General features: G+C 43.8%; 1 protein-coding gene across 1 annotated transcript in view; it reads right to left on the minus strand.

Annotated features, from left to right (window-relative positions):
- The window catches only part of CNTN1 (contactin 1), a 448,663-nt gene that overhangs the window by 140,786 nt on the left and 283,513 nt on the right, over positions 1–24,364 (minus strand). Inside the window, exons 6-9 of the mRNA XM_048836059.2 lie at positions 20,579–20,674; positions 15,969–16,178; positions 14,045–14,141; positions 13,753–13,934 (exon numbers count right to left, since the gene is read on the minus strand). Coding sequence (XP_048692016.2) covers positions 13,753–13,934; positions 14,045–14,141; positions 15,969–16,178; positions 20,579–20,674 — 585 coding nt within the window. The remainder of the gene's footprint in view (positions 1–13,752; positions 13,935–14,044; positions 14,142–15,968; positions 16,179–20,578; positions 20,675–24,364) is intronic.

The following is a 24,364-nucleotide window of genomic DNA, read 5'->3' on the forward strand; positions in this document are numbered from 1 at the left end:
ATTTCCTCATTATAGATTTCTTATTCTTTCTCCAATCAGCATTAAGCACATTTAAGCATTTGTTTTAGGTACAATACACATGTACAAGCTTCAATTTAAAAAACTTTTGCTGTTTACACCATTCTGTTTCTGTGTCTCTTTGCTCCTGTATTTTCCCAATAAAGAGGATTTTTTGTCATTACAGGTTTGTGTACCTTTTATCTAAATATCTTCCAGCACAACATGTTACTTTTGTCCTGTCAGCAATAACATAATTTAAACAAATAAGCAGATCTATATGAGGAGAAAAATTTGCAAAGCCACAGTCATGCCACCAAGGCTTTGGTCTAAGATTTGCCTCATCTAAACTTATTCACTATCCATAATTATTAATTATTCAGGTATAACTAACATTCTTACCATTAAGCAGTTTTTCATCTTTATATTTCAATACAATAATTCCGTATGCCCATATTAGATTCCTTATTTGGGGGGTGGAGGGGCAGGGAGGGGGAAAGAGCACTTTGATCTCAAAATGTCAATATTTGCTTTATCTTTTTTAAACATTGGTCTTCAAAGGCCTTTTTACTCAAAGTTCTCACCATGTAGGCATGGTAGAGGCACCTCTAAGGCCCCAAGAATTGCTCACCAGGTTTCATTCCTTCTCCTACTCACATACAGTAGAGGTATCTAAATACTGTCCTGGGACAAGTCTGTTCTATAATCACCCCAGAGTTCTTGTGATGCCCTCAGATGAAATCCACTCCTAATACAACAGTACTAGAAATACTGATCACCACAACAAAAGTCCAGAAAGTAAGCAGAGACCCCAAGTTCAGAGGGAACTAGATTCTGCCTGTTGTATGCGATAGCTGATGATTAATATTCATCAATTTTTAGCACTTAGTTCACCTTAGACCAGACAGCAAGTGTGAAAAATCGGGACAGGGAGTGGGGGGTAATAGAAGCCCATATATAAAAAAAGCCCCAAATATCAGGACTGTCCCTATAAAATCAGGACATCTGGTCACCCTACTTATTTCAGATCCTAAATCTAACAGCATTGTGGTTTTCTAACTTTCAATGTCTCCAGACACATAGTAACTAGTATATGACCACCTCTTCATGTGCCATTTTAACAATTGCTGATGTAGCTTTACCTTTGCCTCCACATCACCTACAAATATCATCAGGCATGGGACTCACTTGGGAAACAGTCTCTCTCTTCTGACCTATGGGATACCAGTGAATAGCTTCCACTTGGGCATCCTACAATTTTTTAGCCAGATCACTAGCAATCATTTCTTGAAGTGCTAATTTCTTGAAATAGAAAGGAGTCACTGTGAGGCTGGGAATTAACAGCTGGTACCTTGAAGGCAGGGGTCAGCAACCTATGGTACGCGTGCCAAAGACGGCACGCGAGCCGATTTTTAATCGCAGGCTGCTGCCTGCCGAGTCCCAGACGCCAGCCCTGCTCAGCCCGCTGCCGAACCCATGCTGGGACCCCGGCAGTCAGCAGAGTGCCATTAAAAATCCTGCCCACCCCGGCCCGCTCTTCTCTGCCTGCCCCGCCCTGCACCAGCTGCTGCTGCAGAGAAGGCAAGCTTCCCCCTCCCATGCCTCTTCCCCCAGCATGCTGGGTTCCTGCCCCTCCTCCTCTCCCTCCCTGCCGCCGATCTGCTGATGGCCCTTGCAAGGGAGAGGGAGAAGCAGAGCCACAGTACGCTCACTGCTCCTGGGAGGAGGCGGAGAAGAGGTGGGGAAGGGGGGTGGAATCAGGGCATATCCCCTCCAGCCCCCTGCTGTGAGTTGCTCTGGGCAGGGGGCTGGGAGCAATCCCACGACTCCAGCCCACACCCCCAGCCCTCTGCCCCGATCCCTGCACCCCCCCCAGACCCCAGCCCTCCCTAACCCCCGCACCCCCCACACACCCCAGCCTCCTGCCCTGACCCCTGCACCCCCCATGACCCCAGCCCTGACTCCACTACCACCCATACCCAGCCCCCCCACACCTCATGCCCTGACTCCTGCACCCCCCACAAATGCCCCCAGGCCCCTGTCCTGACTCCTGCAGCCCCCACAAATGCCCCCAGGCCCCTCACACTCCATGTCCTGACTCTTGCACCCACCACATTCCCACCCCCACCCCTCGCACCAAATGGGAGCTCCTGCAACCTCCCCACCCCCACATTCCCACCTGCACCCCTCGCACCAAATGGGAGATGCCCAGGTAAGCACTCCACACTCCACACCCAACCCCCAACCCTGAGCCCCCTCCCTCATTCTAGATCCTGGCCAGACCCTACACCCCAACCCCCAGCCTGCTCCTTCACCCCCAGCCCTGTGCGCAGTGCACTCCCATCCTGAGCTCAGTGTAGAGAGAGGGGAAGAGAATGGGCTAGAACCAGGGAGAAGGCAGGTACCCACTCTATGTGGGCAGGGCTGGGATCCCAGACCGGCAGTGGGCTGAGCGGCGCTGGCAGCCGGAACCCTGGCTGGCAGGAGTCGGCGGACTGAACCCCAGACCGGCAGTGGGCTGAGTGGCAGCAGGCTGAGCTGCTCAGCCCACTGCCAGTCTGGGGTCCTGGCTGCTGGCCCCGCTCAGCCCGCTGCCGGTCTGGGGTTCTGCCTGCCAGCCCCTTGCCAGCCAGGGTCCCGGCCGCAGGCCCCACTCAGCCTGCTGCCGGCCTAGGTGAACGGAACCCCAGGCTGGCAGTGGGCTGAGTGGGCCTGTGGTGTAAGATCAGCATTTTAATTTAATTTTAAATGAAGCTTCTTAAACATTTTGAAAACCTTGTTTATTTTACATACGACAATAGTTTATTTATATAATATATAGACGTATAGAGACCTTCTAAAAATGTTAAAATGTAGTACTGGCACATGAAACCTTAAATTAAAGTGAATAAATGAAGACTTGGCACACCACTTCTGAAAGATTGCCGACCCCTGCTTTAAGGAAATCCCAATTTTGGTTCCACATTTTGAACTCTGTGTATAATCTGGTCCTTAGATTTATCCAGAATGCTATCCTACATCACCAGCAAGTTATGAAGTTCCCTTTGTGACAAAGTTCCTCCTCTACCTTGGTGGGTCTTGTGCTTATTGGCAGATTTGCTCGCCTTGGAGTTCACAGAAGCCCTCAGTTTGGCCATTTTCATGAACCCACAGTCCAGGTCAACTCCTCCTGTGTCTGACCAGGAGTTGGGAGGTTTGGGGAGAACTTGGGCCCGCCCTCTACTCCGGGTTCCAGGCCAGGGCCCTGTGGTATGCAGCTGTTTAGAGTGCCTCCTGGAACAGCTGTGCAACAGCTACAACTCCCTGGGTTACTTCCCCATGGCCTCCTCCTAACACCTTCTTTATCCTCACCAGAGGATCTTCGTCCTGGTGTCTGATGATGCTTGTACACCTCATTCCTCCAACCTTCTGCATTCTCACTCTCAGCTCCTAGTGCCTCTTGCTCCCAGCTCCTCACACACACACCACAAATGGAAGTGAGCTCCTTTTTAAACCCAGGTGCCCTGATTAGCCTGCCTTAATTGATTCTAGCAGCTTCTTGATTGGCTGCAGGTGTTCTAATCAGCCTGTCAGTCTTATTTGTCTCCAGAAGGTTCCTGATTGTTCTGGAACCTTCCCCGTTACCTTACCCAAAGAAAAGGGACCTACTTAACCTGGGGCTAATATATCTGCCTTCTATTACTGTCCTGTAGCCATCTGGCCTGACCCTGTCACACCTTGCTAAACCATTTATAAACTGATTTTTTCACATAGGTTCTCTCCTGGCTTCACACTGGGCATATGCCCCTCTCTGCATCGCCAGTTCGAGATTCAGTGTAGGAGTTTCTGCTTCACTGGAGCCATCTTCTGCCCAGAATGGTGCACAGAAAGATCTATCGAACACTCTCCTTAATGTACACAAATAACTATGTGGGGTTCCCCTTCCTGCCTCCTCCTGATTTGCCATTCCTTCCAGAATTTCAAAAGGTCAAATGAATCCCCGCTCACAGCAGTGTAAAAGTGTTTGCATAACGGTCTCTAAGAGTCATGATCCTCACTGGGAAGCTGCTGGTAAAATGCTTTGACATCACCATCCAAAAACACTACTAGGTACTGAGCTGCTTTCTCGTTAGTCCAGTCATTCACAGAGATCATTAGCTCAAAGTCTGCCAAGTATCACAGATTCCAGTCTAATCTGCATGATCAGTATATTTCTGCTCAGGCACAAGTACTTTTGCCATCTTGAAGCTGCTGGCTCCAGTTATAATACTTGCTTATAGAAACGAAAGGATTTATTGGGACACTGTATGTACCAACTCCAGAACACACAGACAGGATTGAATTTCCCTGCTCACTTCCTGGTCAGGTCAACATCATAACAACATACAACATACAAGATGACATCTTAACACTAAGATAAGGATACAGCACCATCTACTAGTGAAGGTGCAGTCTACGCAAAATGATTACTCACCTTTCCTTAACTGTTGTTCTTTAAGATGTGATGCAGATTTCACTGTAGGTGTGCGCATGCCTCATACACAGCTGTCAGAGATTCTTCCCTCAGTAGTTCCCATCAGGGCAGTGTGAATGCCCCCATGTGCCTCACACCACTGCTCACAAGTATGCAGAGCCCTGTTGCCCCCAACCCACCAGTTCTTTCCTACCAGAGAGATTCTGATAGAGAGGGGAAGGAGGGTAGAGAGAGAAAGGCAGGTAACCATTTTTTCTCCTTTGAGTGATTGCACATGTCTATTCCACTGCAGGTGACTCAAAAGCATTTTGAGCTGGAGGCATATCCAGAGCCTACTAGAACAGAAATTGTAGGACCATTTGTCCAAATCTGGCATCGTCTCTAGACTGATGAGTGAAGGCATAGCAGGAGATAGAAGTGTGGACACAAGATCAGGTTGCCGCTTTACAAATGTCCATAGAATCATAGAATATCAGGGTTGGAAGGGACCTCAGGAGGTCACCTAGTCCAACCCCCTACTCAAAGCAGGACCAATTCCCAACTAAATCATCCCAGCCAGGGCTTTGTCAAGCCTGACCTTAAAAACTTCTAAGGAAGGAGATTCCACCACCTCCCTAGGTAACACATTCCAGTGTTTCACCACCCTCGTCGTGAAAAAGTTTTTCCTAATATCCAACCTAAACCTCCACCAGTGTAACTCGAGACCATTACTCCTTGTTCTGTCATCAGCTACCACTAAGAACAGTCTAGATCCATTCTCTTTGGAACCCCCTTTCAAGTAGTTGAAAGCAGCTATCAAATCCCCCCTCATTCTTCTCTTCCTCAGACTAAATAATCCCAGTTCCCTCAGCCTCTCCTCATAAGTCATGTGTTCCAGTCCCCTAATCATTTTTGTTGCCCTCCGCTGGACATTTTCCAATTTTTCCACATCCTTCTTGTAGTGTGGGGCCCAAAACTGGACACAGTACTCCAGATGAGGCCTCACCAATGTCGAATAGAGGGGAACGATCACGTCCCTCAATCCGCTGGCAATGCCCCTACTTATACATCCCAAAATGCCATTGGCCTTCTTGGCAACAAGGGCACACTGTTGACTCATATCCAGCTTTTGGTCCACTGTAACCCAGGTCCAGGATGGGCATCTGGGCCAGAAAGGCCACAGAAACTGCCTGTGATCTACCTGAGTGAGCCACCACTTTCTACAGAGGTTCTGCATCTGCCAAACAGGAGTGTAGATGAATACAGCTCATCATCCAGGAGGAGATTCTCTAAGTGGACATCAGGTGGCCCTTTATTCTGCCTGGATTGCCACAAAAAGCTGTGAGGGTGATCTGAATGGTCTAGTTTGAGGCCCTCCTTTGCCTTCAAGATCAGAAAGTATCAGGAATAGAATTCCTTTTCTCGGAAAGGCATTGGAACTTCCTCTGTGTCGCCCACAAGGAGAGGAGACTGGATCTCCTACAGTATCACATTCTCAGGAGAGTAGTCTCTGAAGAGCGACAGGCAAGGAGGATAGGAAGAAGGAATAGAAGTAAACTGGAGGGCATAACCCAGTTCCACCATGCTTAGAACCCACCGATCCATGGCAATTCAGGACCAAGCACTTAGGACGTGGGATAGGTGGTTGGTAAAAATAGGGGACCAATTGGGATCATGGGAGGTGATTGGCTGCTCTCGAGCAACAAGTCAAAATAAATGCTTTGAGGAACCAGTCTGCCTGAATGAAGCAGGCAGTGTGGAGGAGGCAGCCGTCTCTCACAACCTCTGCCCTTCTTTCTCAATAAGTTCTGGCTACGAGGCATAAACAAGTGGAACCACGGGACTGTTGTGCGTGGAATGGCTTTCTTTTCATCGCCAGTGTATAAGTCCCCAGTGATTTAAGCATTGCTCTTGAGTCCTTAAGGCTACAAAGCCTTTCATCCAACTTCTTAGAGAAGAATGAAAGGCTTCTGAATGGGAGGTCCTGAATGGTTTGCTGCACCTTTGGGGCAAACATGATGATTGCACTGAAGATGAATGACGCATGGAAATGGCGGAAGCCATAACATGAGCCACTGAATCCACTACATCCAGGCTCATCTGCGCAGCTGACCTGGCCACTAAACCTGCTTGTCCTTGTCAGGAAGCTTGTCCTTAACTTCAGGATGCTTTCCCACAGGTTAGAACAGGGGTCGGCAACCTATGGCACACGTGCCAAAGACAGCACGCAAGCCGATTTTTAATGGCACGCTGCTGCCTGCTGAGTCCCAGCAGCCGGTCCTGCTCAGCCCACTGCCAAACTCACACTGGGACCCCGGCAGGTAGCAGCGTGGCATTAAAAATCCTGCCCCCCCCCCTTCCGGCCCTGTGCTGACTGCTGTTGCAGAGCAGGCAAGCTCCCTCCTCCCACGCCTCTTCCCCCAGCGTGCTGGGTTCCTGCCCCTCCTCCTCTCCCTCCCTGCTGCCGATCTACTGATGGCCCTTGAGAGGGAGGAGGAGAAGCGGAGCCGCAGCGCGCTCGTTGCTCCCGGGAGGAGGAGGAGAAGAGGTGGGGATGGGGCCTTGGGGAAGGGGGGTGGAATCAGGGCATATACCCTCCAGCCCCCTGCCGTGAGCCTCTCTGGGCAGGGGGCTAGCAGCACCCCACTATCCCAGCCCACACCCCCAGCCTTCTGCCCTGACCCTTACACCCCCCCCACACACCCCAGCCCCCTGCCCTGATCCCTGCACCCTCCCACACCCCAGCTTCCTGCCCTGATCCCTGCACCCCTCCACGACCCCAGCCATGACTCCACTACCCCCACCCATACCCAGCCCCCCTACACCCCATGTTCTGAATCCTACACCCCCCTCACATGCCCCCAGACCCCTGTCCTGACTTCTGCACCCCCCCCACATACCCAGCCCCCTCAGATCCCATGTCCTGACTCTTGAACCCCCCACATTCCCACCCCCACCCTGAGCACTAAACAGGAGCTCCTGCACCCCCCCCACTCCCCCACATTCCCACCTGCACCCCTCACACCAAATGGGAGCTGCCCAGGTAAGCACTCCACACCCAAACTGCAACCCTGAGCCCCCTCCCTCATTCTAGATCCTGGCCAGACCCTACACCCCAACCCCCAGCCTGCTCCTTCACCCCCAGCCCTGTGCTCAGTGCACTCCCATCCTGAGCTCAGTATAGAGAGAGGGGAAGAGAATGGGCTAGAACCAGGGAGAAGGCAGGTACCCACTCTATGTGGGCAGGGCTGGGATCTCAGACCGGCAGCGGGCTGAGCAGCGCTGGCAGCTGGAACCCTGGCTGGCAGGAGTCGGCAGACTGAACCCCAGACCGGCGTCGGGCTGAGTGGCAGCAGGCTGAGCTGCTCAGCCCACTGCCAGTCTGGGGTCCTGGCTGCTGGCCCCGCTCAGCCCGCTGCCGGTCTGGGGTTCTGCCTGCCAGCCCCTTGCCAGCCAGGGTCCCGGCCGCAGGCCCCGCTCAGCTTGCTGCCGGCCTAGGTGAACGGAACCCCAGGCTGGCAGTGGGCTGAGTGGGCCTGTGGTGTAAGATCAGCATTTTAATTTAATTTTAAATGAAGCTTCTTAAACATTTTGAAAACCTTGTTTACTTTACATATGACACTACTTTACATATATAGACTTATAGAAAGAAACCTTCTAAAAAACGTTAAAATGTATTACTCGAACGCGAAACCTTAAATTAAAGTGAACGAATGAAGACTTGGCACACCACTTCTGAAAGGTTGCCGACCCCTGGGTTAAAATCATACTGACCAAGAAGAACTTGCTAGTTTGTGATTCTCAGTTGTTACCCTCATGTGGAATACATTTTCCTAACAAAGAGGTACAGCTTCCTTGCTTTCTTCCCCTTTGGGGTTGAGGTCTGATCCTTTTCAATTGCAGCAGACACTACCAGGGAACCTGGAGGCAGGTGATTGTAAAAATCTCCTTTCCACACTTTTCCACACATATAATCTCCTTTCCACACTTTTAGCTGTGAGAGGAAGGGACGATGGGGTCTGCTATAAGCTTAGGGTGGGCACTAGGATTGCCTCATTTACAGGGAGAGCTACCCTAAAGGGTCCAGGAGAGGTGAAAATGTCCACCAACCTGTGTGACTTTCCTTGCACTTTCTCTGGCTGGCTATCCAGAGCCACAGTCACCATTTTTTAGCATGTTCTGGTGGACTCTGAAGTCATCTTGTGGGGGTGAGGTAGACTTTGCAAGTACTGCCTCATCCAGGGATGAAGAAGAAGAGACCAGTGGTTGTTGAGGGGGACCCTCGTCCAATTCTTGCACAGGAGTAATCAATTCCCCTTGCACAGTACTGATATCGGCAGAGGGGGAATGGAGACTGGTGCTCATGTCCCAGGGTCTACTGAATGCTGCAGAGTGTGGGGGAATGCCACAAAGGCTCCAGAAGGGCCACTGGTACAGTGCTGGGACCCAGCTGTTTGCTGGCCATTGATCTGGACCAAGGTGGGTAGACATCCCGCTGGGGTTGCTCCAGCCTGGAGGAATAAGATCTGACCTTAGAATCCGAAAAGGGGAATGAGTCTGCTTCCTCTGGCCATGTGGGAGCTGATCCCAATGTCATCAGGGAGACCTGTTCCGAATCAGGTGACAGAGGCAACAGCGAGATCACTGCAGGCTTTCCTTTTGATGGAATCTGCTGAGACCTTGCAACCATAGCAGCCACTGGTACTGAATGGTGACTGGAACCAGAACAGGCACTGGAGAATCCAGCTCGCCCACTCCTGGTGCCTGATGGGAATCTTGTTCCACAGTTGAAACCAGAACTAACAAGTTCAGTAGTTTGCAAGCTGCCTCAAGCGCTTCAGATGTAGACAGTACCGTCAAAATACCAGGAGTTGACCCGTCAGTAGTAGGAGTTGTGCCAATCCTGCGATTGGTCGCAATGGGCCCTTCCTAGGCTTGGCAGTCAGCAATCCCTCTTTGCAGGGAAGTTATGCCGGGGGAGGGGCTCTTCTTTGAGTGTTCCTCAATATTCTTTGCAGCACCCAGTGCCTGCCTGTAGATTTCAAAGGCCCCAGTACCAAATCCTTTGAGGAATTCTTTGGTACCAGTGAGGCTAGCTAGAGTGGATGGAGCACTCCTGACCAACTCATACGTGCTCCGAACAGGAAGGTTCTAATGGAGGGCGAAGCACAGATGTCATCAGTAAATATTTGAGCCTGGCCACCCTGTCCTTTTTTGAACAGGGCTTGAATCCTCTACAAATGTGACATTTTTCACCTATGTGGGCTTCCCCCAGATATTTCAGGCAGCTGGGGTGGGGGTCGCTGACTGGTATTGGCTTGCCATAGGCGTGACAGCCCTTAAAGCCAGGAGAGTGTGGCATGAGTCCAGTACCAGACCCAGTACCCAAACAGGCACTGGAGAGGAGTTTACCCTAAGAACTAGACTAAACTTATTCTAATTGGTAACTATATACAGAAACACAACTCTAAGCCAAACTAACATGACAGGAACTATATAAACAAGAAGGTGAGGGAAGATTTTTGAAATGCAAAGATTACAGCTCCAATAACCATTACGGGTGGTAGGAAGTAACTGAGGGGGAGTGTTGGGGGCAGCGGAGCCCTTTACACCTTTGAGCAGTGGCATGAGGCGCCAGGAGTTCACGCTGCCCTGACGGGAACTGCTGAAGGAAAAATCTCCAACAACTGTGGACGAAGCACGCGCACACCTACAGTGGAATTGACATGTGCAATCACTTAAAGAAGAATCATTACAATACTGTGCTATTCATTAACATTAGTTCCTTGTTTTAAGCAGCAATACACAGGTATTTTGACTGTATTGATGGTGCTGTGTTTTACATCTCATACTGCTTTATATATTCTTTAAGAAGGAACTGAGACTTTATAAGGAAGAAGCAGAGAGGTTTTTCTTTTTTTTACTTGTAATTACTCTGGTGTGTCTCTTAGCAAATTATTGTTTGCTATAATGATAAGGACCGTACCATTATATATTTTTAAATTCAGTTCACTAAAAGTGTAGCAGTCCAGTTTACAATTGTTATATCAGGACTAAGGATTATTCCTTTTTGTTGGAACATATGTTTATGCTTTCATGTGAAGTGTGCACACAAGGTTTTATTTGCATGGAAAATGAGACTCTTCTTCTTAGACTGCAAGCATGGGTGCATGTCAGCTATAGCAGAATGTGCAAAAATATAATTCCTATACTAATTACAAGTGATGGCATGAAGTGTTTCACAAGGCCAGTCAACTAAAAGTCATTCTGAGTGACCAACTGTGCTGAAATTTTAGCGAAACGGCATGCACAAACTATAATGAAATAATGAACATAAAAAGTATGCAAAGCTAATACTACAGATCTGGCTTAAGCCAATTGAAGGAATCCAGCTTATGGCTGGAAATTTATCATTAACTCGCCCTCTTGAAAATATTCATTTATAGAAGATCTTGCTGAGTGTACTGTGCAGAATCTACTAGATGCAACAAGATGGGTTGCTTCAGCTGTAGGGAAAATAAACAACAATTTTCATATCACATCTCTTTTAAGCACGATAGTCCTTCATTTTCCTAGTTCCATATTGCTTCTTGGAACTGTTGTAAGCTCTTCCTACAAGAAGCATGCCCGTTTTTCCAATTCCTCCTTTTTGATATCCTTGCTCTAATGGGCAACTAGGTATATGCAACCCTATCTATATGGGGGCGTGCACACCCTAGGAGATATTTTTAATACATATCCCTATAATTTCCCCACTTATTTGCAGCACAGATAACAAATCATAGCAAACTTAGAGTCTCTAGGCCAAGTCATAATAATTCCCCTTCACCCTCCTGCCCCCCCATTCCAAATTAAGAGATTTTTTATGAAGTCAAAGAAAGTTAATTTTAAAAAAACAGTATGGGCAGGCATATTGGGTCCAATGTGACTGCTTTACGTCTCTGACCATAGTCTCCAGAAAGAGAACATTTTAATTTGAAATTTCAGTTTAAAAATATAGCTTTCATTTAACAGAAAAACTCATGACAATGTAATCTTTATATCAGAGGTATCCCACTAAAATATGTGCTGGCATGTTTTTGATAGACTTTTTTTCTAAAACTAATTTTCATTCTGAGAATGTGAATGAGAGCACAAAATTATATTAAAATATAGGGAAAATGAAGAATACGCACCTCTTCCCATAGATGCAGAAGTCTCAGAAACATAAGGGCAGATACAAATTTACTATAAGGGACTTGAATTTTCGTATACCAATTGCAATAACTGTAATCATAAGAAATGCTGCACATTTCAAGAAATACTATAGTGAAGGTTCTCTTACATGGGTAATTCAGAGGCCATCAAGCACAGGGAATATTGTAAATCAGTAATGCACCAACTAATTTAAGTAAGAAACAATGGTGGTCATGGAATATTTGGAATTATCCCATGAGCGCCACAATAACTGTAAACAATTTTTATAGAGGTAACAATGGGAAGTGGACATAACAAATCATGATTGCTGAAGTGAATGTAAGATAATACTCATTACCTCTATGGTGTTCATATTAGATTGCAGTTATTCCACATATTAACTTATTAGTAGCACCATAAAATAGATATAAGTAAACAATTTGGAATTGCAGATAACAAGGAATGCACTTAAAACGTGCATTACTTATTCTTCCCCAGAAAATATTCCACGGAAGCCGAGAAGGCATTTAAGAAACAAACAAAAATCAAATGCACCTACATTTATTCTTGCACTGTATAAGTGCCAAAATAATAGAAAAGTCATATTCATTATCATCATGTATAATAAATAGTGGTGACCCCCTGACAGCGAGAGACAGGTTATCTCAGGCCCATTCCACTGCTAGCAGTAGGATGCACTATGTTCTTGAGTGCTAAACACAGAATGATAGACATGTCACAGTTTGGAACAAGAGAAAGCCAATGGTGCAAAATAACAGGAACAAAAATAAAAACAATTGTTGGATGAAAATAAACACCACTGAGATCTAAGATACTCAGTTTTTTACAAAAGGAAGTGATTTAATGGAAATCTGCCTCCAATGGAAAAAAAAACCCCAAAGGTATTTAAAATCTAGAAAAAGTGAAGTAGAGAAAGCTCAAAAGAATTATTAACATTCTGTGATGGGGAAAGGCCAGATGGCTATAGAAAAGTAGTGGGAGATAGATATATTAGCTCCACGCTAAACAAATCCCTGGTACCAGGATCAGTGAAATGGCAGCTGCTCCAGGTCAGTTAAGACACCTGGGGCCAGTTAAGAACTTTCCAGAAGGCAGGGAGAATGCTAGGTTGATTGGGACACCTGAAGCCAATCAAGGGCTGGCTGAAACTAGTTAAAAGCCTCCCAGTTAGTTGGTGGGTGTGCATGTCAGGAGCTGTGGGAGGAAGTTGTGCTGTTGGAGAGACTGAGTAGTACACACCATATCAGGCACAAGGAAGGAGGCCCTGAGGCAAGGGTGAAGTGGAGCTTGAGGAAGCGAGGGCTGCTGTGAGGGAAGTAGCCCAGGGAATTGTACATGTCATGTTTCTAAAAGGTCAGCTACCATAGCTGATACTATTAGGGTCCCTGGGCTGGAGCCCGGAGGAGAGGGTGGGCCTGGGCTCCCCCCCACCTTTGCCCCCGATTAATCACTGAGACTGGGAGACAACAGAGACTGTGGAAGGAAGGATAACTTCTCAGTAGACTCTGACCCTTGTCTCTTGAGAGAGAAGGGTTAAGTGGAGAGTCACAGTGAGCCTCTGAGGCTAGCGAAATCCGCCAGGAAACGCGGGACCCACGGAGGCAAGGACAAAGCTTTGTCACAGTTCATATACATTAGTAGAATATTTCACTGAAGTTAGGATTAAACAGACATTTAAGACACCTTAGAAATCTTTAGAAAGAGTGTGTATATAAAAGAGAAATTGCAGGCAGGACGAAGAGAGAAAGGGTGAAAAGAGCCAGACAGAATGAAGAAACAAGAAAGTGTGATAAACCTAGTGACCTGTTTTTCCCTTAGCAGTTCTTATATTCGACTGTTCTACAATTAAGCAAATTAGCTTTCACTATGCATATTTATGCCATTTTTAAACCCTTTCACATTGCAATCAAGATGTAAGTAGAGCTACTACAATGAATTAAATTGAGCAGTTCAATTAATAGATCATTTTTATGGTTGTCTCACAATGCATGAATTTTGGATTTTGTTTTATTAACTCAAACAACAGTGTGTCAAAATGATGCAATTAGATAACATGGATATCAAGTGTGAAAACACAGGTGCTCCCCAACATAAGAATTTATGAAGAATTAAAATGCTCTATCTACCTTGAACGTAAACTCTTGCCTGATGTTTATCTTTTCCTTTATAGTTTTCAGCTTCACATTCATAAGTTCCTTCATCTTCAAACTGAATATTTAAGATCTTGAGAACTGCACCAGACATGCTTATCTCAGCAGTTGCTGGCATGGGTTCAAGATACTTATTCCATCTAATCTCAGGAACGGGGCTTTGAAAAGACATAATAATATGTATTTGCGTTAAATATCCTGAACTTTTGCTCCCAATGAGATATGAAAGCCAATGTATTATTCTAAAACTACATTAAAATATACTTACTTTCCAAGTGCAAAACATTCCAGTGTCACATTTTGCCCCAGGAGTGCATATGTATCCTTGAATTTAACCTTGATATCAGCTGGATATACTTTAGATCCTAACATTAAAAGAGATTCACAGACATAGCCAGTCAGTGACAGAAATTAATACAGCAATTTTAACTTCTACAGCTCAAGAAAATGTCTTAAAATTCCAGAGAGAATTTTTCTTTACGATATGTGACACCATGTCCATTATCAGTGAAGTCTGACTTAACACAGAAAAACTTTAACAATAAGGCAGAACTATTTTCAAAAAATTATCTTTCATTGGATGATTAATAGCTAATATTCAAGAGCACAATTTTGTAGTGTAAACATATTTAAACTTATTTTGAAGTGTAACAGTAGATTGTAAAGATGACGGAGAGAGCACATTCCTATCTTTTGTCAACTTATCTCCATGGCTTCCTTAGAACAAGTGTGGATAGAATCATTTTCATTTTTGTGAACTTTAAGGTCACCCCCTTCTTTTCTGCAGGCACAGAGGTACTTGGAAGTAGCAGAACTATTGTGCTTTGTTACACAGGGCAATAGGGAGTGATGGAATGCCAGGAGTCTACGTGGGCATATGAAACCCTATCTACCAGTGAGCTGAGCTCTGTGGAGCATCTCTTATGCTATCAAATGAAGGACTCAGTGTGGATAGAAACTGCTAGGGACAGGATCAGTTGAGCTGAAACTACCTACATTCACTGGCTATTACCCCTTACAGAGCAGAGAAAAATCTAACAGCCACAAGGGTTACTGAAGTTCTGAAGATACAGATCAACTGTGGGGCTGCTCCATGGTCTGAGGAAAGGGGTGGATTCCTTCTCTCTTCCAGACCAGCCTGGCTGGCATAAGGTCGATAGTTTGTCTATTAGTGAATAAATGGCACTTACTGATTATTAATCTAATTGTTATCCAAGAGTTCTAATGCCAATTAACATGTTTTTGCATGGATAGGAACCACTCACACAAGGAGAAATACCATGAGTATTTATCCTAAGTTCTCTCTAAATGTGGAAATTCTGTGGTGAACATTCTGTTAAAATAGTAAAGTAAATAAATATGAAATAGGAATCTAGTGTGTTCTGTAAAATTAAAAATATGAAAAATATGTGGCTTCTGATCAAGTGAGCCCAATTTTGTTAAAACTAAATCTTGCATCAAGCAAATAGTGTATGAAAGACAAGTGCTGGACATTCCAAAGTGCATGCTGGGCAGTATTTACAGTATCAAAAATGCATAACTTTGCTGACAAAATGGCAGTGAAAAATCTAGTAACATGAAGCCAAAGAGAAGGCTAGGGGATTGGCACAACTATACAAAGCCTCTGATCTCTAGATAACCAGTACAGATCTTCCCTCCCTCCTGCAGGAAGAGCAGGTCAGTGGCTTTTACAATACCATTCCAGAGTCGTCATAGCAGAAGGTAACAGGGCCTGGGAGAGTGGACCAGAAGAGGCTGGGTTTCCCACTGCTTAGGGGATTTCCCAGAAAACATAATACTGCCAGGAGCTGCCTCAGCTTTTCCATGGAGTCACGACCCCCCCCCCCCCCCCAACAGGGATCCTTAGGCCTGCCAAAGCCAGGAGATGTGACAGGTTTTGGGACAGGTCCAATGGCCTACTCCGTGATGGTGAGGGGGGAGAAAAACTCATATCTTGAGGACAGAGAAGGGATTCTGGGGGGATCTTCATGGAGGTTTCCTCTCCAAGATGACCCCAGTAGAAGGGAATGATCTGGGCCTTTGTATGTGGAACATTTAAATAATATGTCTAAAGTAAACCTACCAAAATGCTAGTTCACTGGCTGCCTTAAGACTTATCTCAGAGCTAAAAATACTGCAGTAAACGGGAAAAAAATCAAAATGCAAACAGAATACTTCTCATAAATACTTACGGTCTACAGCCTGGGGAATAAGTGGAATGAATTTGCTGAATACACTCTTTGTGATTGAAGGACTGGACACAAAACATGAATAATTGCCTTTATCTGATGCTTCTACATTTGCAATGTAGAGATTGCCACTTGTCTGTGACACAAATCGCCGTTTGTCCAAAGTAATGAATACTGGGAACTCATTTAGAAGCCAGCGATAACTGAGATCATCTAGAGGAAAATATTTTCTAGTTAATATTTAGCAAACCCAAGAGTAATAGTATCAGCTGTCTGTACCAAATCAAGCCACAGTATGTTCTGTAGTATCATCTATAGTAATGTAAAAGACAGTGATTTTTTGCAGAGTATGCAATGTTTAAGGATTAATAAGGGGGATCTGTAAAGCTAATCAGAAAACCTAGAAAACCCACTAGTTTATGAACGGATTTACTTCCTTTTAATCAGCAGTTCCTTAGTTTTAGTTAGGAGGATGGAGTCACATAAGAAATAAGAACACATATCTCAGAGGAGCAAATTAGAGGCGTGCAAATAGGGAGGGAAAAATGTGTTTGCTAGCTCCTCACAAGGTCAACTTCAATTCTTAAAAACAAAATATTAAAATCAAAATGTTGCACTGTCTGCTAAGAGGACCAAATTAAGATGAATGTCTGTGAGATACCATCTATTTGTTTCTGAAGTTCAAAATACTCCATTTAATGTTCTGAGAAATATCAGGTGATATAAAACAAATCTAAAGATGGCTTACATGAGAAATCACACAGATAAAAAACAGAGATACTGGGTTAGGCCATGATTTTTAAAGATATTTAGACATCACTCCATTCAATGTTGCAATGCCTAACTGATTTAGGAACCTAAAACTTGTTTTCAAAAGTATCATAGGTATTCAGGACTACATTCATAAAGGGGACTAGATCCACTCAGAGTTTGCATTGCCTAACTTTTAAGCATGCTGTTTAATGCAATCCCTGAATTAGGTGCCCAGTCCTGCAATACAACACTGTTAGGAGTATTATAGGAGTATTAGTGCCAATGTAGGATCCAGGCCTGTTGTTTCACCTAAGACAATATTTTGAGTTCTGCTTGCCTGTTTGGTTTTGGATATATATACACATTTTTACTAATATGTGTGAACAAAGGGATTCTTACTAAGAACAAAGACAGACACTGTAAATGTTGCTTTTTCCTAAACCAGATAGGTTTGTTAGTATAATGGAAATAGATAAGAGCAGTTAAAGTGTTACTGGGCATGGTGGGAACGTAATATATGAGCGCATACTTGAAGACTGCTTCAACTCCTTATCTGAAGGCAAGGTCAAGCAACCAGTTGGGGGGGGGGGGAGGGGCAACACTAAAAGACCAGAGAAATGCCTGCCCCTGACCGGAGTCCAACTTCACTTCTTACCCTTCTCATGGGATACAAAAGGGGTGGGAATGAAGTCCCTAGCCCGCCAACCTCCCAAAATGGAAGATGACCATAAGCTATAAGGGATGGGACTGTGGGGTGCATTTCAGGTATAATTATGCTTGCTGAGGAGTGGGGAGTGGAAACACTGGAAAACAGGGCTCTGTGGCATCAGAGTTATGCTATACATATGCCTTCTGGAAATTAACCCCAATAAACAACACATTGCTTGCACTTCGAACTTCTGGTCGGCTTTCCGACTGCATGACAAGAACCAGGGGAGAGGGTGAAGGGAAAGCCCTCGAACAAACACATGGGGAGAGACAGGAACCTAAGAATAGCATTCACAAAAGCCAGCAAGTTGAGCAGGGAGCCACTTAAGATAGCCAGTAAGAAATGCTGAGGAGAGAGGTGGGACTTAAGATTCTCCCTGCTTGGGATTCACGGTCATATACCCTTTTCTAGGCTTAAATATTAATTAGTACAGATCTTCCCCTTCCCAAGAGAGTGCCTAACCATCAGGCTAGAAAGTCACTCTCCCTCTCTCTTTGGCCCAATATATACACAAATACAAAGGGGAAAAAGCTTCAGCAGAAAAGACTGGAAGAGACCCACCTGAGAGCACCCAATCAATCACTCAGTAGTTAGGGCCTTCATGGGGATATGGGAGAGCAGGTTCAAGTTCCTGCTCCACATGAAGCAGAGCGGGGAGCTGAACCCATGTCTGCTGGTTAAAAGGGGGGTGGCACCACCACTACCACCTCCTCCTCTTCTGGCAGATGTGTTTTGTTCAGGCCTTGATCCAGTAGGTGAACTTTCAGCATGCCGACCAGATTGGGCCCTGTAGGTGAAGGAACTCCTAGTTTGTGAATTGTGTTGGGGCTTAGGTGTGAACTAGGTGCTGAGTGTCAGGACTGATGTGGCTTTGCATATGCCCACCACAGGAAACTTAGGACCCTCGGGAGTTTAGGCACAAACTAATTTATGTGGCAGCTAAGTAGGGGCTCTGAGGATCTAAATATTGGATTTAGGTGCCTAAAGTGTCTGTGAGGTGGTGCCTAAATCTTTTTGAGGATATGGTCTTTAGGCACCTAAGTCTCACTAAAAGTCAATGGGACATAGGCTCCTAAGTGATTTAGGCACTGCAACACCTAAATACCTTTACAAATCTGGGACTTAGCCCATTAGAGGAGTGATCAGAGAGCTTCCTCTGAGGCGCCACCTCATCAGCTGACTCACTAGGAACTAGCATCAAAATCTGTGAACTAGGCACCTAATACTAGGTACTCGGGTCCATAATTAGCTCATAGAACATGGCTATTTCTACCTCCTTGCATATACTCAATGCAGGATAACTTTTGGTAATTTAACATGATCTCCAGCAATCATTTATTGTATAAATAAAGTGTAACTATTTGAAGGAACACAATTGTTTTGATATTTCTTCAACAGATTTAATTAATGCTTTGGATATTAGGAAAATAAGAAACTTTGCATGTTCTCTATGTCCTTCTTGATGATGAATTCTCTATCAGCTAGAGAATATCTATTTTGGGGGGAGTTAGCGGTAATAGCAAGTTTCCTAAAAGGAAGCATAATTTAGCCTTCAAATACCAAATCATTGTCTAACTACTATCTGAGAGCATTTGTTTGCAGAGTTAATTTAAATTTGCTTGCTTTCAAACCTTCAGCTGCAGCTTTTCACGTGACAAGCTGAGCTCAGAATTGGTAATTACCGTACCAAATTAAAGAGACTAAACACAATTCAACGTTAAATTCATGTCAAACTTGAATTAAACATTGTTAAATAGTAAAATAGACAGATAGAAGAATTAAGACCAAGAAGAAAATATCCATATATTTCTTCTGTTTGCATTCTGTCAATATATAATCTTCTTAGAACAATAAATGATACCATGTAGTAAAGTTAAAATGTAATGGGCCAAATCCTGATCTTACTGAGGTCACTGATAAAACTCCTATTGACTTCAACAATACCAGGATGAAATGAAAATTATCATGTGAAAATTTTGGTTGCTGATTTTCCTGATACAAGGTGCTATGATGTCCACTGGATAAGACGAATTGTCTTATCTTAGGTAGAAATCTGGCCCATCATTGCAGTATCTGAGTGCCTCACTCCTGTGGGGTAAGGAAATGCTATTACAGATGAGGAACTGAAGCACAGAGAGGTTAAGTGATTTGCCCAAGGTCACACAGGAAACCTGTGGTGGAACAAGGAACTGAACCCAGTCCCAGGTTACTGCCATAGGTAATGGACCATCCTTCCTCCCAAATTTTCAGAATCATAGAAATGTAGGACTGGAAGGGACCTCGATAGGTCATCTAGTCCAATCCCCTGTACTGAGGCAGGACTAAGTATTATCTAGACCTCTCCTGACACCTAACTTGTTCTTAAAAAACTCCAGTGACAGAGATTCCACAACCTCCCTACGTAAAATTACTTGATTTCTTTTTAGTAATGTTATTTCCAATTTCAAAAACTGTTTGTAAATTCTAAAATTAATTTGTACCTTATTGCTGTCACCATATAATTGAAGCCTTAGTTATACACAGTACAACATAATTTTCACTCAGCTTCTATTAGTCTTGCTTTATTGTTTATTCCATATCACTATAAACACTTTTAATAGTTTATGGACAAATTGACGAGAAAAACCAGCAATGTTTTGTGTGCATCGGGCTTTTCTCTTCTAGTTTGTACATTTGGGAAAATTTCTCCTTTGTCCTGTTCATCTACAAACATGTTGCCTGAAACTGACCTAGTGGATTTGAGCTTGGGAAAAAAGTTACTGCTGTTTATTTACATCTCATATGAGTCAAGAAAAAGCCCCTTTCTCCATACGTCCATGAAGCAAACAAGACCATAGGTTTCGGGGGGAGGAGAGGAATATAATCAGAGACTTTATTTAATTTTAACGAACTGAAGTATTAACAGTGTCCAGAAATCTTTGTTCATTAACTTAAAGGGCTCAGTCCACTCTCCGAAGGATCAAAAAAACCTATCAGAAGGAATAATTTTTTGCCTTTCTTAATGCATGCTTAATTTAAACTACACTGTATATACCAACAATATCTTTATCCCATTTATTAGATTTAAATGGAAAATATCTTAATCATACATATACATCCTATCCCTTCCATACTATAGAGATTGAAAATCGTGTAGTTTCAGTTGAATTACCTGGGTAATGGTAAGGAGGCTCGCAAAGAAGCACTGCTCCAACACCCTCCCGTACTTTCACCTCATAGCGTTCCTCTGGTGGAAATGTATCAAGGTCTAGATTTAAAAAAAAAAAGAGAAAATATAAAGCTTTTTCAGTGTTTAAGGATTGTTTTCTACATTCGGATTTACACATACAGCTCCTTTAGAGATGAATGTAGAAATACATCAACGTTTGAGACAAAGTGCAGGGCCATACAGCCTGTTTTGTTTGCTTTAATCCTAGAATCACCAACTGCAATGGCTCTGCCTGTCTAACCCCTGCAGTTTGCAACTGCCCATAAAGAAGAAAGAAATGTTGACTTTGGCTCTGATTCTCAGGTCCAGGTGAGCTGCATTTAGAGCCAGAACCCAATGATGGGTAGGGCAAAAGTGACTTCAGAGAATTTTTCATTCTCCCAAACGAGGGGCTGTCCAGGAGGCCAATTCAATGCCTGTTGTAACTTGGAGCATCCCCATGGCTTCCCCCAAGATGAACCAGGCTGTCCCTGCCTCATGGGCTATTCCAACAGCCAAGGACTGCTGGATGGCAGAGTGGTCCAGCTACGTATCCTATGCCAGGGGCTTTGAGATGGGGGCACAAAGCCAGCTGGGGGATCCTCAGCTGGCTGGCTGAAACAGCTCTATGGCCACTTTGTGCCAGTGGAGCAGTGCAAAGGGTCTTCTGTAGAAGGGCCAAGTATCAGACCCTTTTGAGTTACACATTGCAATAATGGTGGCCACAATTATAAGACAGTGATGGTTTGATTGCATGTCAGTTACGGATAGCAGATTTTATTTATTTATTTTAAGAGTGGTACCTACAAGCTGGGCAATAGCTCCCTTCTTGTGTCACTTTCATTGTCGTATCTCTTATCAAATTAGACTGGGGTAGGGACTGTCTCTTTTACTAAGTGTTTGCATAGCACAAAGTACAGTGGGAGTGGGGGAATCCAGAATGTGTCTTCTAAGTGCTAACACAGTCTAAATAAATAATAATAAATATTAAAAGCTGTACACAATATCCTTCCCATCAAAAGCCAAAGGAATCATCCAACCTAAATTCAGATTATTTCAACTCTTTCCTCAGGCTGCTATTTCCAGGATCTAACTACAACTTAAGTTCATGAGTAGCAAGGCAGAAACAATAACGACTAATCAGGATAGAGATGCATACACATTTACACAAAAGGACATCAGTATGGTTTATGAGCTACTGTAACTGAGAAGACAGTAGAATAAATACTGTACACATAGCAGAGGGACATCAAAATAACAGGGTAAGAGGAGAAGCAGATCTTTTCAGTGACTGCTTGTAGGACAAACTTCATAAAGGAAATCTCTAAAGACCTATGCTATTAATATATAAAGAGGGTATCTCTTCAAATGTCTGAACACCACACTCTCTTGATTCACCTTCTAGCTCACAACTAATTCAACCAATTATTCTTATTTATGGTTGGTTCAGTATGGATTCAGATATTGTCTGAACTAGATTTGCAATTAAATCTGAGCTAGTTAAGAACATAAGAACAGCCATACTGGGTTAGACAAAAGGTCCATCTAGCCCAGTATCTTGTCTTCCAACATTGGCCAATGGCAGGTGCCCCAGAGGGAATGAATAGAACAGGTAATCATCAAGTGATCCACCCCTGTTGCCCATTCCCAGCTTTCTTTCTGGCAAACAGAGGCTAGGAACACCATCCCTGCCCATCTGGCTAACAGCCATTGATGGACCGATCCTCCATGAACTTATCTAGTTCTTTTCTGAACCCCGTTATAGTCTTGGCCTTCATAACATCCTCTGGCAAGGAGTTCCACAGGTTGACCATGCGTTGTGTGAAAAAAATACTTCGTTTTTTTGTTTGAAGCCTGCTGCCTATTCAAGCATATTTCTTTGACCAGGAATTGAATCCAAGCTGTGGCAGCAAGAGCACCCAATCCTAACCACTAGACCACCAGGGAGGACATACATTCTTAAATTGGCATGGCTTGGAATGCATGTATGTATGTATTCATCTAAAGCATGAAACAGATGTCTTTCATTTGTCAAAGAGGACTACTCTTATCAAGCAGCTGGCCATGATATTTCCTTCTGACTTCACAACATGGGATGATGCCGCCAAACTGTTTTTTTCTTGGCTGTAAAATTTCACAATTTCTTGTGAGGTTGCCACTGTTTTTCATTCCCTCTTTCATCTTGGCATACTGCAGTTGTAAATCTATTATAGTGATTGTAAAAACTACTAGTGCTATCCATGAGTGGAAAATATAAAACAAAGTGATTACTACTTTGAATATGGCCAAAGTATGGTTTGAGGAAAGAAAAAAAAATCTAATTGTCATTTTTTTAATACTTACTTTAATAATTTCCAGTTAAAATAAGTAAATGCCTAACTTTATATCAGGACTTTTTATTTATGCTGTGTTTTCGATAAATTTGTGAATTTTAGGAATAATCACCACAAATTAAAAAGGCATAAAAAAGAACAGGCAATTTAAATGTAAAAAATAAAATTAGGTTTTTACTGAAATAGAACAGTCTGTGCCAGGGTGTACAGAGATGTCTGTTCAATTACTGATCTATAACTGCACAGTTTCTTCCCACTTATGAAATGCCCCGAATGCTGATTGGCTCTGAGTGTCTGATTTGCATAATAACTATCGTTATTACTCAATAATTATGAAGAATGTGAATCCTTGAACTCTAATTGGAAGATATCCATTATTAACCAGAACGCAAGAATTTGTATAATCACTTTATAGTTATAACTGTACAGTGATTATGGAAATGTCTTTGCTTGCTCCGTTTGGCTACGACAGTTCCTCTGCTATGATTTGGCTCCTGTTATTACAATTTTCAATCTGTTTTCCACCAAAAAAGGAGGTGGTTCAGCTTCTGACTCCCATCAGCATAAGCCAAAAAAGCTCCACCACTTGACATGAAAGAAGAAAATTCCCCAGAGCAAAGGAAGTTGGTGTGGGTGTGTGTGCGGACACACAAATATGTGCATGCATGTGTGTGGTAACAGCTGCTAGCGAAAACCTTTTTAAAAACTACTTTAAAACCTTTGATTCATTTCTCTCCTGGAGACCCAATTCAGCCCCACTGAGATCAATGACAATTTTGCTAATGTTTGCAGGACTGGACTTTTCAGTTTACCCCCACCTTCCTAAGAAGCCAGCTTGGCTTTTGTCCCAATGACAATTTTATTTGAGTTTAAGATGGTTGTCTTCACTATGAACATCTCTTCCCTTTTCTCCAAAGTACAGATATTGAACATTTTTTGAATTTCACCAGGTTTTTTTTTTGCAGTTTTATAGAACGGGCAAGTCAATGAAAAAAATTAAAAAGTTTTTCACAATTATTTTTAGCATTTTTGAATGAGCTCTATGCCAAATATGGTTTTGAAACAGAAGTATATCACAGTTATTGTGGTGGTGGGGCGGGAGAAGAGCTTTGCTGACCTATAGGGAGACAGGGGAAGGGGAAATAATAAAACAAAGGAAACAAGAGACAACAAAGTTTTAATGCTTTTTTAAAAAACAGACTTTCAGCAGTTTCCTAGCATATTTTGGTTTCTGTTGTTTTCTTGATTCATCCCTATTGTTAGCATTTGAATATTTGCTTACAAAGTTCAGCATAACAATGCTCTGTTAACCTGATATAAACTAGGGATGTAAACATTGTTTAAAAAGCTAACCGTTTAAATGATTAAAATCATATAATTTAACTGGTTAACTGATTAAAGGGAGAGGGGCTGGGGC

This window comes from Caretta caretta, chromosome 1 (genome assembly GCF_965140235.1).
Source record: "Caretta caretta isolate rCarCar2 chromosome 1, rCarCar1.hap1, whole genome shotgun sequence".
NCBI lineage: Eukaryota > Metazoa > Chordata > Testudines > Cheloniidae > Caretta > Caretta caretta.